Consider the following 17003-nt stretch of genomic DNA (forward strand, 5'->3'; position numbering starts at 1 on the left):
CGAGTTCAAATTTGCTTAAGCTCAAGAAGTATCACCTTCAATAGATACTATATGAGATACTATGATTAATGACTAGTTGTAACACTAGTGATCAAACATATCTCCTGCATGCCATTAACCTAGGACCATAGATAGACATTTCACTAAGTGAAGCTACATTTCAATGCAGTCAGCTTCTCCATTCAGCAACAGCTGAAAAAGCATCAGCCCTTCAGAACATTAGGGCAAAGCAGTAGCTTTCACTAAACACACAATTGTTTCTTCTTGTGGCTAGTTTGTATTCTAGTTCCTCTCCAGCATTTTGGTTGTTGCTTGCTTCTCTGCAGTGCATGGCAGGTATTCATAGCTAAGAAAGGTGCTTCAGCTCCTTCTTTTCTACCATTGTGCTAACTTTATAGGAACTGATTTTTAAGAGTTTTAGAGGTACATATCAAGAACTTCCTACAGGTTACGTCATGAATTACACATTTTCTCTATGCTTCAAGTCTATGGATTGCCTTGTCTTCATGTTTACATCAGCTTGAGCTTTCTAGGTTCTTTCCTGTTAAAGATTTGTTCCTTTGATTTTGACAGCGTAAGGTATGTTTATTGTTTGAATTCAGGGTTCTGAGAAAGACGAAAAAGGAAAAGAGGTTTGAAGAAGAGCTGAAAAATGAATAAGCGTCAACATGTCGTGGTTAGACAGACTCACACACACCCCTTTCTCCAATAAATCAAATTGGCGAAAAGTCAACATGTTTATAAAAAGTTATGTTCATTGGGTGGAACGCCTGTCATTCATAGAAAACATGGTTGAATTTGGTGGCTTCATGGACAGCCACATGTTTCTGGTCGGGGAAGCGAGAACTGCCTCTTAAATTTGCATGATCCTAGCCAAAACCCGTTAAAATACAGGTCTTGCGAGTCGGATCGACTTGACAGGTTGATAGGGTTTATAGCACGTCCCACAATGTAATAGGTCATACCGGATCAACATGCGGGCTTGTGGTGGGCTACCCGGTTTTTAAATAATAAATAAATTTTTAAATTTTATTAATTTATATTTATTTTTAAATTAATACAATTAAAAACAGTACTTAAAATATTGTACAATGGTGGTGAGGGTAACGTCTCCATTGTCCTTGGACCAAGGCTAGATTTGAGTTAAACTGAGTTTGAGTTCAATTCAGTTCACATATAGTTGAGCTCAAGTTCAAGCTCAAATTCATGAAAGTTAAGCTTGAACTGGATTCGAATTCAATGCGATTTGTTTTTTGTTATTAAAATGACATATTGATCAAAACGACGTCGTTTTATATCAAAATTTTTAATTAAAAAATTATACGAGTAGCTTAAGCTCGATTGAGCTCGGCTACGACTGACTCATTTCAGGCTTGATCGAATCAAACTCAAACTAATTCGGTTTGAATTTAACCCTACCTTAGACATAAAGAATTTAGTGTATTATATAAAAAAAATCTCGAGTTAAAGATTTAGAAACAAGTGACTTTTAGAAAAAGCTTTGTCACGCTCTTCGTATCCTAATACAATATCATATCACTGTTTAGTGTTTATTGGTAATGTCACACTGAAATATATTTCCTCTAATGATATTTTTTTAGTTTGTTTGACATCTAATCTGAGAAGTTTTTTTTATTTAGGACATATTAAACTTTTTTTTATAAAAGTTTAAAAAAAATTGTAAAATAAATGAAAATTAAGTTATTAAACAAAATAAAAAATTGATTGAAATTATGATTTGGGATAAGAGACAACGGCCGTTGCCATTTTCTTTTTTTTTCACTTTCCTGTAACAGGTTATATCGGGTTGATTCCTGGAGCTAATTTTTAGGCTTAAGCATGATCCAAGAAGTTTGTAAACCTGACGCAGTCCACTAAAACAACAAGTCATACCCTCCGGGTCGGGCCAAAAGTGGGCTTGGGCCTGGCCTATTTAATGATCTTGAATTGTTACCTGTATTGGATAACGATTTTGCTTTTTTAATACTATATATAGACCATTATTTTAATATTTGTAATGCTACATCCGCAGCAAGGATAAGATTTCTGTTACAAGTTGGTTTGACAAAATGCTTTGATACTGAATGTTTATTGATTAAACAATAACTACAACAGGCATTTTGTCTATCTTTTCATCAGCAGAAGCATCTCGACACCTTCATTAAAAAACACAGACTCTATCATCAGATGGAACCTCTCCAGGCTGGCTCTCAAGCTCAAATATTTGCTCATCCTATGAACTTTAATAACTGCCCCTTCTGCCTTTGACCACTGGCCTGTTGCCAGATATTGATCAGTCAACAAAAGTAACAAGGCAGATTCATGCACTCTGATAAAATACATTGCGCTCTTTTATGTATTTTCTTTTGTGGTGTAGGACTTTTATATGTTAATATTGAAGTAGAAGATGACTTTTGCCAAAATCAATGTATAGCCTTTTTTTATTACTAACGTTGAAAATATGATCATGGAAGATTTGATTACGTTTCTTGTTGCGGTTGAACTGGTACTGCCAACTAATACAGAGAAAGAACCAAAAAAAATATATCCTTGTTCACACTGGCAGCCTCCTGTTAAACCAGTCGTACTGGATTGCTGTTGTAAACTTAGAATATTCTTTCTTTCTCTTGGCTGCTAAGACTAAGACAGAAAAGGAAAGAAAATTCCAAAATTGGATGGATGACACACTGCAAAAAGCCATTTCAATACTGTATTTTAATAGAGAAAATGGGTCGTCGGCTTGTTTTGTAGCATTGAATTGCAGCAGCCTGGTCATGGCAAAATAACACTAAACTAAAAATTAGAAGAAACAAGACCCAGCACAACCTGGCGTAAGATGTAACTGTGTCTAAATTTAGACACTAACTCGCCTGCCATGATTCAAGCTGGATCAATTTGACCAAACAAACCTTCAGACAAGCTTAGACCCACTGTCTTTAACCGCACGTGGACTTCACGAACCAATCAACCCACATGCCAATTTATCCAATTTTCACAGATCTTTACGCTCTTCCAATCCAACCGTGCAAGGAAGTTGAAAGATTTTAGCTAAAGTAACTCTTTTACTTCCATTACCACTCATTCGCTCTCTTTCTTCCAATCCAACCGTCTAAAGAAGTAAATAGATTTTAGCCAAAAATAAACAAAACAAAAATGGTAGCATTAGTATTTTTTTTTTTTTTAAGTTTGCTCAAGATGATGGAATGGTGATGATGTTAGCATTTTGTAAAGCCGCGTTTGAAGTAAATTTGAGAGAGTTAGCTGGTCAGCAGTCTCATCCGATGTTTCTTGGCAACACCATTCTAAAAATAACAACAAATGAATCATTTTTTAATATTTATTAATTCCAATAAATAAAAAAACAACGGTAGTTTTGTTATCGGATTATTTGAGATCCATTTCTTCACTAAAGTTTAGACCTTTTCGTGTCTTCATTTATCATCTCCTAAGACCATTCATTCTTTCATCATTTCCACAGAAACTGGTAATAGATCCACCTCCTTTTTCTTTTTCTTTTTGATATGTTATCTTAGTTTTGTACTTGTTTAATTATGTCTATACATTTATCTTCATGATACTGCACCTGAGTTTCCTGATTTGTTATTATCTATTGACTGGTAGATAGATTCTGATCAGGCCTTTTCATTTTATTCTAAGTCTTAGCTTTTTAATATCAAATTTGATGATTTTTCGTTTGTGGGTGTTTTTCTTTCTTTTTCATTTTCTCTACGGATGGTTAAAGGTATAACTTTTCTTGTAAAAGATAGTTTTCTGTCTGATATGTTATGGGGGATTCTTTGATTCTTTAATTAGATGTTTTGTTTCTGCATATTCTTTAAATTTTCTAACTTGAGAATTGTGACTGTGTTATATATGTCAGTGTAATTAATGAGACATGTACTATTGGATGAGGAAAACTCTGTGAAGTTGGAACTCTAATTGTTTCATGGGCAACTCATGCCGTGGATCTTTAACGGGAAAACTCTATCAGGGCTACAATCTGCGCCAAGACCATTCTAAGCGCAACAATAATTCCAATCGTTCCAGTTCTGAATACTCACCTTCTAGTTTGAAAGGTCAACAACTTTTGTCTCACGAATTTGCTAAAGAAAACCCTAAAAAAGATAACTCTGTACCACTCATTAGTCCCACCAAGAAAGATAACATCATGAGGCGTGGTGGTGATAACCAGACTTATTATGTATTAGGCCATAAGACTGCTAACATCCGTGATCTTTACACGTTGGGTCGAAAGTTGGGGCAAGGTCAATTTGGGACTACATATTTATGTACTGAGATTTCCACAGGTATTGAGTATGCTTGCAAGTCAATATCTAAGAGGAAGTTGATTTCCAAGGACGATGTGGATGATGTTAGGAGGGAGATTCAGATAATGCACCATTTGGCTGGTCACAAGAATATTGTGACTATAAAGGGTGCTTATGAGGATTCGCTATATGTGCATATTGTGATGGAGCTTTGTGGTGGCGGTGAGTTATTTGATAGGATCATCCAGAGGGGACATTACAGTGAGAGGAAGGCAGCTGAGTTGATAAAGATCATTGTTGGGGTTGTTGAGGCTTGTCATTCACTTGGAGTTATGCATAGAGATCTAAAGCCTGAGAACTTTTTGTTGGTTAACAAGGATGATGATTTTTCTCTCAAAGCAATTGATTTTGGACTCTCAGTTTTCTTCAAACCAGGTGACAAATCACTGCTTTTTGTTTCTGTAATTTTTTTTTTCTTTTTTAGGTTTTAAAAAATGGTGAGGGAAGGAGCTAAAGAAGCAGAATGGTTTCTCTACAATCTTTTTGTTGCATGCTTATGTAATTGGTTTTTCTCTATTTTTGTTAATTAAATAATTGTGTTTTATTTATTACTTCTCTCTTGTTATGGATGCTTGTTCACATTCATTGGCATGCACCTTGACTCAATGGTTAGTGGATCATGTTTCATATATGGATTACATAGTCTACAGCAAAGGAAACATTTTAATTGAAACGACACTTAGTCTGCTAATGCCTTTAGACGATAATCAAGAGGTCAAAATCCACTTTCAAGAGGTTTACTTGCATACAATATAATGGAACCTTAGAGTGAACCGAAATCCATGTGCACTTCAATTGCGTTTTTGCATAACTGTGGATCTGATTTTCTGCCTCAGGTCAAATATTCACTGATGTGGTAGGAAGCCCTTATTATGTTGCCCCAGAGGTACTCCTCAAGCATTATGGGCCAGCAGCAGATGTGTGGACAGCAGGGGTCATACTGTATATATTGCTAAGTGGAGTGCCACCATTTTGGGCAGGTATGCTGGATATTTGTCAACAGCTAAGACAGAATAAGTTCTTGATGTGGTGTGCAATATGCTGAAGTGCTTTCTCTTTTGGGTTTAGAAACACAACAGGGAATATTTGATGCGGTGTTGAAGGGACATATTGACTTTGAATCAGACCCTTGGCCTGTAATTTCTGATAGTGCAAAAGATCTAATCCGGAGGATGTTATGTTCTGAACCTTCAGAACGCTTGACTGCTCATGAAGTGTTATGTATGTATAACCTGTGATACGATTTTTCTTTTTTTGGGAATTTAGGAACATGAAGGATTTTGCTTAAAGTAATAGTTTTTCAAACTTGTCCATGCTGCAAGTAAGAAACTGCATCTGTTTGTTGTTCCAACCAAATTTAAATGAAACTTAGGTGTATTTGTTTCATCTTTCTTAGTTTTGCAACTTCACTACTGGATAGGAATAGTAATAAGACACTTCTTTAAGAGATTTTTGCTAATTTTTACAAATTTAAGAACCTTAAAAGTTTCTAAAGTATTCAGGACCAAATTGAGTTTGAATCATCTATTTCTTTATGATTCCTTCAGGTCATCCTTGGATCTGTGAAAATGGAGTTGCTCCAGATAGGGCTCTAGATTCAGCTGTACTTTCACGCCTCAAACAGTTCTCTGCTATGAATAAACTAAAGAAGATGGCTTTACGGGTAAGTGTAGTTGCATGCATGTATCTGGATGCCAACCCTAAAGCCTAATAAATGCTGCACTCCTAAGGTAGAAGGCATGAACATTTTTGTTAAATTCTGCAGTGAAGCATAAGAATATTTTGCCCTTTTTGTTACTTGCAGCACTTGTGTTACTCTGGCATTCTCCTTTTTGAGGCCAAAGCTAGACCTTAATATGACGAGGAATTCTATTTTCCATTTTTGTGACCAGGTTATAGCTGAAAGCCTTTCTGAAGAGGAGATTGCTGGTTTGAGGGAAATGTTTCAGGCAATGGATACTGATAACAGTGGTGCAATTACATTTGAGGAACTTAAGGCTGGTTTACAAAGATATGGCTCTACCTTGAAGGATACAGAGATACGTGATCTTATGGATGCAGTAAGTGATTGTGTGTGTATATGGAGATAGACTTGTGTGTTTGCACTTTAAAAATTTGATACCATTTTGTTTTTTATCCTCAGCCCTTCCTTTTCATATGAACACATTCTATTTGTGTTTCACTGAATTGTTGTGAGTTGAATATATCTATTTTAGTACTACTGTTTTGTTTGAGTTGAGCGTCAAGTGTATGTCTGTAAGCTTACCTTGTCCACTTTGGATGGTATGAAACCATATTTTTTCATTTCAATGGTTGAGTAAATTTTAATTTTGAATTGCTAGGTAAATCAATTATGTTAGATATGCTTAGATTTTTTTTTTTGAGTAATTCTAGTAAAATTTACTGAGCGTGCTTCTCTGGCGGCTGTATTCTTGTAGCACATTAATGTAGCTACTTTGTTGGCTGAAAAAAAGTCAAAAACATTTTCCATTGAAAGTTCAACTTCAAATTTTCTTCCTCTGCTGGAATAGGCATAAACTAAGGTGTATATTAGGCACTTATTTGGTGATCTGTTTTATTAAATTGAATGAGGAATAGTTCTTTGGTTTTGATATGTTGAATCATAGGAAGCTCAAATAGGCCGCTTTAGTTTGCTATTTGATTGGCAATCAGTTTTCCAGCAATAGATATCAATTGCAATTTTGGTGAAGTTCTTTGGTAAAATAGTGAATTGATGTCTCTCCTTTCTCATGGCACAGTTAGGAAGCAGGAGATGGTGTGAACTTTTGTTAATAAAAATTGCATTATGCTTTTGATTAAATTGGCATTCAGTCTTGATACAAGATGACATTGAACTCTGTAATTATTATGCTTATTCTGTCGATTCATAGTTTGTTCATATTTCTAATCAGCTGACCTATTTTAATTGATTTCAGGCTGATGTTGACAAGAGTGGAACCATTGATTATGGGGAATTTATTGCAGCAACAGTTCACCTGAACAAATTGGAACGAGAGGAACATCTTGTAGCAGCCTTTCAGTACTTTGACAAAGATGGAAGTGGTTATATCACAGTTGATGAGCTTCAGCAAGCTTGTGCTGAACATAACATGACAGATGTTCTCCTTGAAGATATAATCAGAGAAGTTGATCAAGATAATGTAAGCCATCTAAATTTGTTTACTTATCTTCTCTTGAATCTGAGACTATAGTTGTAAAATTTTCCTTGGTCATATTAAAATAAAGGCCAGCTGAAAAGTAACTATTCTTAGGCATAAAACTCTCATTACCAAGTTTATAATATGAGTGAAATTTACCTCTTTCCAAATTTTTTTTTTTTTGAAAGGGGGGTTGTGCTTACAAGTTTTGGATGCCTTGGAACTGCTGAAGATTGAATTTGCTGTGGTTTTTCGTTTTTAATAATCTCCATCCATGCCTCATAATGTAGAGTCTTTTTTAAAAAAAAAAATACTGTCATTATGGGTGTTAAATTGAGGAACTTGCTGATGCTTGTAAGCAGTCTGAATTCCTTCTTATTTGATTAATTATAGGTTAGTGTTTGATTATTCTCTCTAGATAAGTGTGGTAGATCTTAATTGTTTGAAGGGTGGTCTTTTAAGTTTTTACTTTCAAGTGATGCATGAATTTTCTGAATGTTGGACAATCAGTATTGTCTTGCATTAATTATCAGTTAAATTCAATAACTTTCTTTTTTCACTTATTTATTATTTTTTTGACCAAAGCTTCTCTTTTGTATGTGTATTTCCAGGACGGAAGAATTGACTATGGTGAATTTGTTGCCATGATGCAAAAAGGCAATACAGGAATAGGTAGAATAGGTAGACGAACTATGCGAAACAGTCTAAATATGAGCATGAGAGATGCACCCAGTGCTCGTTAGCTTTCAGTTATTGACCTCATGTACAGGTATTACTGGCTGCAGAATTTTATCTTTCCTTTTCAGGTTCCTGTATCTAAGATTGTGGATCTTTCTCTCTTTCGGATTAACTTCTGTGAAGTTCTGCTTACCTAATGAGACAATTGCAATTCTATCTCTCTGCCTGTAGCTGCTTAAGTTTTATTTTACAAGCCTTCTGAGTTGAAAAATCAAACGTTTTGAGCTACTATAATCATGGATGTTCTAAAAAATCAGTGAAGAATTGAAACAACACAGTTATTTTAGTTGTGTTTCACAAAGATGAATTTGATGCCTGGTCGAAAAATTAGGGGATTGAATTAATTGTATTACCATCAGGAAACAAGATTTAGAAGACGGTTTGTGTGTTGGATTAAAACTTAGAAGTTATACCTCTGTCAACCCAAATATAATGATCAAGCGGTAATTATTTTCCTGCAACTCTGTTTTCTAAACTCAGGTCATTGGCAGGTTGCACAGCAAGCATGGAGAGGATGATTTCATTATTACCATGCTTGGAGAAAATGTTTTTGGTTCCTTGTTATTGCTCCAAGACCTTATTTATGCCACTGATGAACAATAGATAGGAGAGGTTCTGTGCATGAGTTGTTATTGAGATGTGTTTATCTTCATGTATGACTGAAACAAAATGTTAGTTTTGCAAACTTTTCTGAATATGAAGTCATAAAGCTATTCGAGTACAGGTTTGCTGTGTTTTTAATTTATATGAGGCCTCTGTGAATTGAAGAATGTGAAGATTTTATAAATTGATGGTCATTAATTATGAATTGAATACATCAGAAAAGAAGATTACAGAAGTACAGCAGAACCGGTTTATCCTATTTAACGCCTGCTAAATTTCACCTGGTATGATACAAATTTTGATGACGGGTTCTTTTCATTGACTGAATCTCTTCTAGGCTTATTGGGCAATCCCCATAAACAAGTGATCCATTTACTTTACGTAAAAGATAGTAACTTTCTGGGTAATATGTAATTTGAATGGTAACGCCACGCTGTTTGCTAAACACTCTCCAAAATTGGTGTTTGTTGAGCTAGTGACATTTCCTGTAAAAATAGCAGATGGGACAACCATAAAGCAAATTAATAGTTGATTATGAGAAATGCTAATGAATTTCATGAAATAAGATATAAAAGTAAATTGCTTTCATAGATTAAATGTTGGTAAATGTTGATAATCTTGCCTTCAATTTGGCATCATTTGAGAAGATGCATCTTGATGTAATAGCTTGTCCCTGATCAAATAACCACCCTACTTCACAGAACGTTCCACCATCTTCACTTTCTTTTAGTGAACACCACAACTGCTTTGGAAGCAATATTACACCCTGTTCATCTCTCATCGACTTCTGCATACTGCCACTTAACAGTTCTTGGGGAGTATTCTGGAGTGTTCATCACACATTTACAAGTATGACAATTAGTCCATGAAGAAATACCTTTTCCACCAAATTTATTCTTAATTCTTCAGGTTGATGACGATTATAAGATACATAACAGAGCAAGAAATGAACAGACAAGAAATCGATTGACAGAATTGATTACTCTTTGAACAGAACATAAGGTAGGTACTGTAAGAGAGGAAAACAGAGAAGGGATTGAAACTAAAAACAACAAAACAAAACTTATTAGCTGCATTACTGGGAAAATTAATTTTTAATGCAGCGTAATACAAGATGATCTGGAAAGTACTTATATTAAGGCATGGGTTGTCTTCTGTTCACTGAGAGAACCCCGGGGAGTTCACATTGTTAAGTAGATGGCACCATCAAATTAAGATAAATCATTCCTCCTGATTTCATATATGAAAAAATTACAGAAAACCAAGTGACAAAACAAAAATATTTTAAGCCCTGCAAGCGACTTATTTGAGAAAGTTTTATCAACAAAACAACATTAATTTTAAGGTTTAGCAATTGGTCCACAATGTAATCACAGAAATATAATGCAAATGAAAAGTAGGGAACTCAACAACTCACATTTTGAGAATTGGTGAAACAGGCGACAGCACTAGGACCCTGCCAGACACCAACCACCTCTGAAGCTTTCATTGCATCTGTAGCTGCAAAACCAGAATCACGGATTGCACATCCCCCAAGCTGTTCACCATTTCTAAATGGTCCATACCACTGCTCACAAAAAACTCTAATGTTTTTCAATACCATCTTTTTATTCTCTTCGTGAACAACCTGAATTATCCTCACACGAGATTCTTGATCTCGAGGATTGATTAAGCAATACTCCAACTCCAATAATTTATATGTACCATTATCCCCAACTGGCCAAACAGCCGCATAACAGCCACTAGACTGATATGCAAAAGCAGAAACTTCACTGACCTCACCTCCAATTTTTCGCTCGTCAATGCTATACTGAGTTGCGGCATCTGCTTCACATCCAACAGTGGGGAGTAGTTTTATTGTTTTGTAAAACATGAAATTCTCCTCCGGCTGAGCCAGTGTGGGGCACTGGGTCTGCCAGTCTAAAACCTTAATTTCCCACTCTCTATAAGCTTCAGGTACAACAGACTCAGGAAGTTCAATTGGGATTCCTTCATTTGTGAAATCAGCTCCATGTCCATCCCATTCACCGGACACGTTTTTGGCAAATTCTGACCATGCTTTCACATATAACAGGAGATTAAATTCAGTTCAAAGATTGAAACTTTAAATTAAAATTAATTCCTTTAATGTCCCACTTGGTTCCTCGAAAGACTATAAAAAAAGGGAAAGTGAAAATGTTCAATCCTATTGGAGTTGAATTGACTCAAACAGTCACGTTCACATATGAATTACATATCAACAATAAAATTTAAGTATTTCCTAGTCCTAATTCATTCAAACACAATCGGCTACAGCAAGAATTCCGAATACTGTATCCACTGAATAAAGCTGAAAAAGAAGAGCGAGCAGCTTACAATTAGCAGTAGTGGTGGTGGTGGGAACTTGAACATCAGGTAAGCTGGTTTTGGCGACGAAAGAGACGAGCAAAGTTGGTTGGTACCATTGATTGTGGTACTGAAGTTGAATTGGGGGAAGAGTAATCTTGGAGGGACGATGAAGGTGCGTGTTTCGCAGCTTTGGCGATGGGAAACTGAGGCTTAAGGTTCTGTTTAGGGAGATTATGGAATTTGCTGCTGATGCCATTGACAGAGTGAATCCTCCTATCTGTTTCAAACGAACTTAGTTATCTGCGAAAAGTGGGAGCATCTGCATTCAATGGCCCAAAAGGAAGGAGGAAAATAAAAAAACATAAACCTCCGTTTATTCGTTTTAAATATACAAATAAATATATATTTAATATATATCATTAAATAATTTTAAATTAAAAATAAAATAATACATAATTATATAAATAATATATAATATATATATTATTTTTATATTAAAAAATAAATAATATAATATTGTTATGCAAAAATCCTAAGAATTGGATTCCTTTGATTTGGGTCAGCTTTCCAGGCCCTAACATTTGTTGTTATTAGCGTGGTATAAATAATATACACATAACACTATTTTTGACACAATTACAATAGACCACACTTGAATAAATTCTTTTAACTTAGAACCAACAAATAATGTTTGATTATGGTAATTTTTTATTACCGAAAATACAAATTTACCACAAAGCTATATTAATTAAAAGGTTAATTTATATAAATTATTATTATATTAATTTAAAAAATTGTCAAAAAAATGATAATTAATGATAAAATTGTAATAAAGCCAATACTACTTTACTAATATTTTAATACTTAAAACGAATGTGAATATAAATAATAAATGATACATTATCAGTATAAATTTTAAATCTCCCAATCATACGCCCATAAAGAAATTTCCCTATATATTCTTAATATTAATTTTAATTTTCAAAATATCAAAATTATTTTACAAAAACAAAAATAAGAGTATCATTATTTTTTTCAACAAAATAAATATAAAAAAAAAATCAGGATGCAAATCTAGAATAATTTAGTACGGTTGGTGTTTATTATGATGTACACAAAGAATTGTATTTTGAATATTATGAATTGCAGAATGCAAGATGACTCAAGTTGGTAATAAAGTTACTAAAAATGGCATGTTTAACTTATTGGCAATATTAGTTTTCTGGTGTGTAATCAAAAGGGAGGTAGGTGAGAGTAATTTTCTTGGACATAATTGGATCTAAAATTTAGTTGTCAAAGGAATATCGAGGGACACTTGAAAGGTGATGATATATGTGGGGGAAAGGGGGGGAAAAGGCCTATTACCCACCCAACTTTTAGGTCATACTCAAACCTATACCTACGATAGATGAAAAATCTCAATTCTCACCCATAATCAAACTTCTATTAATTTTTTCTGTTAAAAGGAGGGGTAAAATACTCATTTTACTGTTTATATTAAAAAGTTATAAAGTTTATTACTCTCCGTCGCCCTATGTTTTAGAAACTAACACTTCACTTTTATCTAAAGTTTTTAAACTTTGAAAAGTAATATTTTCACCCCCAAACCTAGAGTTTCCATATTTTTTAAAACTCAGCTGCCCTGCATATCTTTCAAAAATAGCAGTTTCATCCTCATTCTTTAACTTCATCTTCTGATGTCGTTTTCAGCCTCTTCCTTCTTCTGGTGCGACGACAGAAGATAAAGATCTCTTCATCACACCACTGTGCGACGAAGAGGTCTCTCTTCGTCACTTCATCGTCTTTCATCGCTTGTTGTATCATTTAGACATGATGACGAAGGTGACGAACTGTCGTCCTTTGTCTGTTCTTTTAGATCTAAACGACGTTTTGTCTTCTAGATCTGGACGACGAAACGCTGTCATTCATCGTCTTTTATAGTCAAAGATGAGAGATCGGTGGAATGCATCAACCGTCAGTGGTGGTCGAAGAAGGAAGCAAACCCTAGGGGTAAAATTTAAATTTTTTAAACTTTGAGGATGGGTTGAGATGTTAGTTTTTAAAACCTGGAGGGAGAAAATGGTGAAATTTTAAAATTTTAAAGTTTATAGGTAAAAAAACAATTTTGCCCTTGTCCCTAACTGAAAATTTGGATGACAGGTTGGTCATAGGTGGGAGTTTGAATTTTTCATCTCCTGTGGATGTGAGTTTGAAATTAAGCTAAAAGTTGGGTGGGAAATAGTTCTTTTCCCTATACGTGGCTTGAGAGTTGTCCTCCAACAACTTTTCAACACAAAAAATTAGTATCAAATATTAAAGTATGTACAAAATTATATTCAAATGGCCAGATGGGTTCCAGTGATGTTGCCAATTCCAGTGATGTTCCAGTGATGCATAAATTTAGCGGTGTGCTTGATGGATCCATGTGGCCAGCAGAGTCCTGTAAATCAATACACATATAGAATATGAAATAAGAAATATATGTTACTTTGTTTAAGTGATTTATTATTATTATTTTTTTAACTTAAAGATGGGTTATTTCAATTGATAGATTTGATTACATTAAATCATTGAAATTTCTAAACTAATAATCCATCATAAAATAATTGCCTTATATAAGAGATTTACATTATAATCTTGGTAATTGGATAATATATTATATCATATATTAAAAACTTAATTTTTTATATCAGATATTAAATATCATATCGTATTGTATAATAGTATGATATAATTTTTAATAAATAAAATATTAATAAAATAAAAAATATAATTGATACATCATTATTTTAAAAAAAATCATAAACACTTTAAAAATTTTAAAATTCTTATTTTATAATTTATATCAATAATATATATAACATTATATATTAGGTATTATAAAATATATTTATTATATTATATTAATTTAATATATTTTATAACATTTTTTTTTTTTAGCCCATTATATTGTAAGGATCATATATATGGTGGGTGTCATAAGAAATTACAACTGTGAATATAATAACCCGATATATGCACCGACAATCGATTGGAGGTGATTACCAAACCCCATTTCAGACATACCAATCTTTCTTGGTCTAGTAATTAAAATAGGGCTAAAAGATTTTTTCCCACCCAAGGTATAGTGAATTACCAATTCCCACCCATCAATTTTCAAAAACCTAAACACTCACCCATAGTTTGGAAAACTAACATCTACCCTCCAAAATTAAGTTAAGATTAAGGGTAAAATCATCATTTAATAATAATATTTAATATTTATATCATTTTACCCCTTTAATTTAGAAAACTAATAATTTATCTAAAATTAAATTTTGAAAAATAACATTTTTCTCCTATCTAGGGTTTCCAATTTTGCTGATGAATTTTCGGCCAACAACTGCCAATCTCTCTCCCTTACGGTGTTGTCTCTTTATCAGATGTTCAATATTGGGTCGATAATGTCTGAATTCGACAGAATTTAGACAAAATCTAGATGAAGAATCGAAACTCTTTGTTAGGATCTTTCTCTGGACAACAACGACGATCCAGAAGAGACTGATCTCCTTATTTAGACCATCGTCGTCGTCTAGACGAAGCTGACTTCGTCTAAATTTCGTTGAATCTAGACATTGTTAGCCTAATATTGAACACCGAAGGGAGAGATGACATCGGGAGGGAGAGAGATTAGCCATTGTTAGCCAAAAATTCGCCGGGGAAATTGGAAACCTTAGGTAGGGGAAAAATGTCACTTTTTAAAACTTAATTTTATGCGAAATTGCTAGTTTTCCAAACTAAGGGTTAAGGGGGTAAAATGATGTAAATGTTAAATATTATTGTTAAATGATGATTTTACCTTTAATTTTAACTTAATTTTGGAGGGTAGGTGTTAGTTTTCCTAACCATGGGTGGGTGTTTGGGTCTTTGAAAGTTGGTGGGTGGGCATAGGAGTTCACTATACCTTGGGTGGGAAGTTCTTTTTGCCTTAAAATAGTGGCGTCCAATCAGATGGTGAATTTGGCATTGTTTTGTCCTGCTTTTCTGTAATTAACTTACTCTCATTCCCACCGACGATTTTGACTTGTTGATAATTTAAAGACAAAACGGTCTATTCAACCGCCGTTTTGTATTGAAGGTGGGATTCCAAGTTTCATTCAAAGATTGCTTCCATGAAAAGTATAATGCATTACCAATAAAATTAAGAACATAATTTCTGTCTATAATTTTGTATATAAATTATAACATAATTTTTATAAATAAATATTAATTTATTTTTTATTTTTAATTATTTAATTATATAATAAAATATAATAATATATCATTCTTTATATATTAAAAATATACTAAAAATTATGATTATAACATTTCTCGCGGCATTAGAAGAAATATTCGACACTTTTGTCAATGGAAACATAGGAAAGAAAATAGACAATCAAATAATAATAATAATAAAAATAAAGGTAACAACAGCCGTATTTGCTAAAGAATTTAAAAAAAAAAAAAAAAACACCTGTCTAATAAACATGTAGAATAAATAAAGACCTCGAACAGCCCAGATTCTATCATCTTCTTCCTCCGGACGCTTCTTCATGAATCAACATTAACAAAAGGAGCCATAACAACATTAAATAGAGTAATTAAAATTGAACCCATACAACAAAAAGTCTTTCTTTTTCTTCTCTATCTTCTCCATTTACGGATCTTATTCCAGAAAATAGCTAGCCAGATTGAGCTTTGTTCTGTGAACACCACCTTCAATTAATAATATTTGTCACACAAGAGAACTGAAAATTACTTACATTAGCCTTGAAACAACCACTTTCCATCATCGAAACTCTTGGAATAATCAAAAGAAGGGTACTAATTGCACGATAGAGGAAGACCAACTTTATCAGATCCCAGAAGCTTTCTCGTCTCTGACCTAACCTTGTAAAAAACATGTCTCCAACTTCCTCTATTGTGGAAACCCAGAATCACAGTTTCTTCCTCATTCATTTCCAGATCTTTAGCGAACACGGGCTTTCTCGACAAGATCCAAGTCCACCCCCAGTCCCACCACTTTCTTATCGAAGTTCCCGCGTATTCTCCCACGGAGGAAACTGATTTTGATCTCTGAAAGGCCCAGGAAGCTGTTTGCGAAGAGAGGGGCTGAATCCTTAGGGAGAGAGAAGATAGCCTGCGGCGAAAGCATGGCTTCTGGTCGGCGGTGGAGTCGGCTTGTGAGAGAGGGAGTGAATGGTTCTTCTGAAAGCTTTGAATAATGGAGCTCATCGTGGCGGCGGCCGGCGTTTAAGTGAATGGGAGCACAGGGATGCGGGAGAGAGGAAGAAGAAATTAAAGAGGTGGCATATGTAATGTTCACAGCTCTCTTCCAGCCTGTTTTATTCTATTTCTTTTGAGACGGTTGGGTCCATCCATGTATGTACATCATACATAATATAACACATCATATACGCTTACATTATACACATGATATAGCCATCATTAGTAAAGTATTGACTAGTTATTTATATATTAATCATGTTATGTTAACAGCATGCATGACCTGATTAGGATATTTTGATTGGAGAATAATTCTTATATGAACCAGAAAATGCAGTCTTAGTGTTTAAGTATGATCAAACGATATAAATTTTGAAAGAATCATATTCAAAAAATTAATTATTGAGATCAAAAAATTTAATATTATATAAATTTAATATTAAAAATTTATAATTTTTAATATTATCTTAACAAATTTATTATTAAATTAGCAGGAGAATTACTAGTAAGTATTGTGGGGCATGTTTTACTATACCAGATGATTAAAGAAATGGCAGTTGTTTTGATGACTAAATTATGACTATTAGCTTGGCTAGCCTCGCAA

At 33.9% G+C, this 17003-nt stretch overlaps 3 protein-coding genes across 5 annotated transcripts; 1 reads left to right on the forward strand and 2 right to left on the reverse strand.

Moving 5' to 3' along the window:
- The first annotated feature begins 3150 nt into the window (after positions 1–3150).
- Positions 3151–8947, forward strand: LOC123213525 (calcium-dependent protein kinase 26). Of its 3 annotated transcripts, none has more exons than XM_044632981.1 (9): positions 3151–3484; positions 3881–4703; positions 5165–5308; positions 5397–5549; positions 5876–5991; positions 6221–6388; positions 7265–7489; positions 8098–8255; positions 8705–8947. In XM_044632981.1, exons 2-8 carry the CDS (start codon positions 3947–3949, stop codon positions 8227–8229), a joined length of 1695 nt encoding a protein of 564 aa, XP_044488916.1. In that variant the 5' UTR covers positions 3151–3484; positions 3881–3946; the 3' UTR covers positions 8230–8255; positions 8705–8947. The 3 variants fall into 3 exon arrangements, with proteins under 3 accessions (XP_044488916.1, XP_044488915.1, XP_044488917.1); XM_044632980.1 differs by having other exon boundaries at positions 8716–8947; XM_044632982.1 differs by lacking the exon at positions 3151–3484 and adding an exon at positions 3720–3742 and having other exon boundaries at positions 8716–8947.
- Positions 8948–8986: 39 nt separating this feature from the next.
- LOC123213527 lies at positions 8987–11524 on the reverse strand. The gene is made up of 4 exons (XM_044632983.1): positions 11183–11524; positions 10245–10885; positions 9450–9650; positions 8987–9312 (listed from the first exon to the last, which is right to left on the reverse strand). Exons 1-4 carry the CDS (start codon positions 11409–11411, stop codon positions 9268–9270), a joined length of 1116 nt encoding a protein of 371 aa, XP_044488918.1. The 5' UTR covers positions 11412–11524; the 3' UTR covers positions 8987–9267.
- A 4124-nt stretch (positions 11525–15648) lies between these two features.
- Positions 15649–16510, reverse strand: LOC123213198. The gene has a single exon (XM_044632583.1). The coding sequence runs from the start codon at positions 16406–16408 to the stop codon at positions 15998–16000; it is 411 nt and encodes a 136-aa protein (XP_044488518.1). The 5' UTR covers positions 16409–16510; the 3' UTR covers positions 15649–15997.
- Positions 16511–17003: the final 493 nt, after the last annotated feature.

The sequence above is a fragment of the Mangifera indica genome, chromosome 4 (genome assembly GCF_011075055.1).
Source record: "Mangifera indica cultivar Alphonso chromosome 4, CATAS_Mindica_2.1, whole genome shotgun sequence".
In the NCBI taxonomy this organism is placed as follows: Eukaryota; Viridiplantae; Streptophyta; class Magnoliopsida; order Sapindales; family Anacardiaceae; genus Mangifera; species Mangifera indica.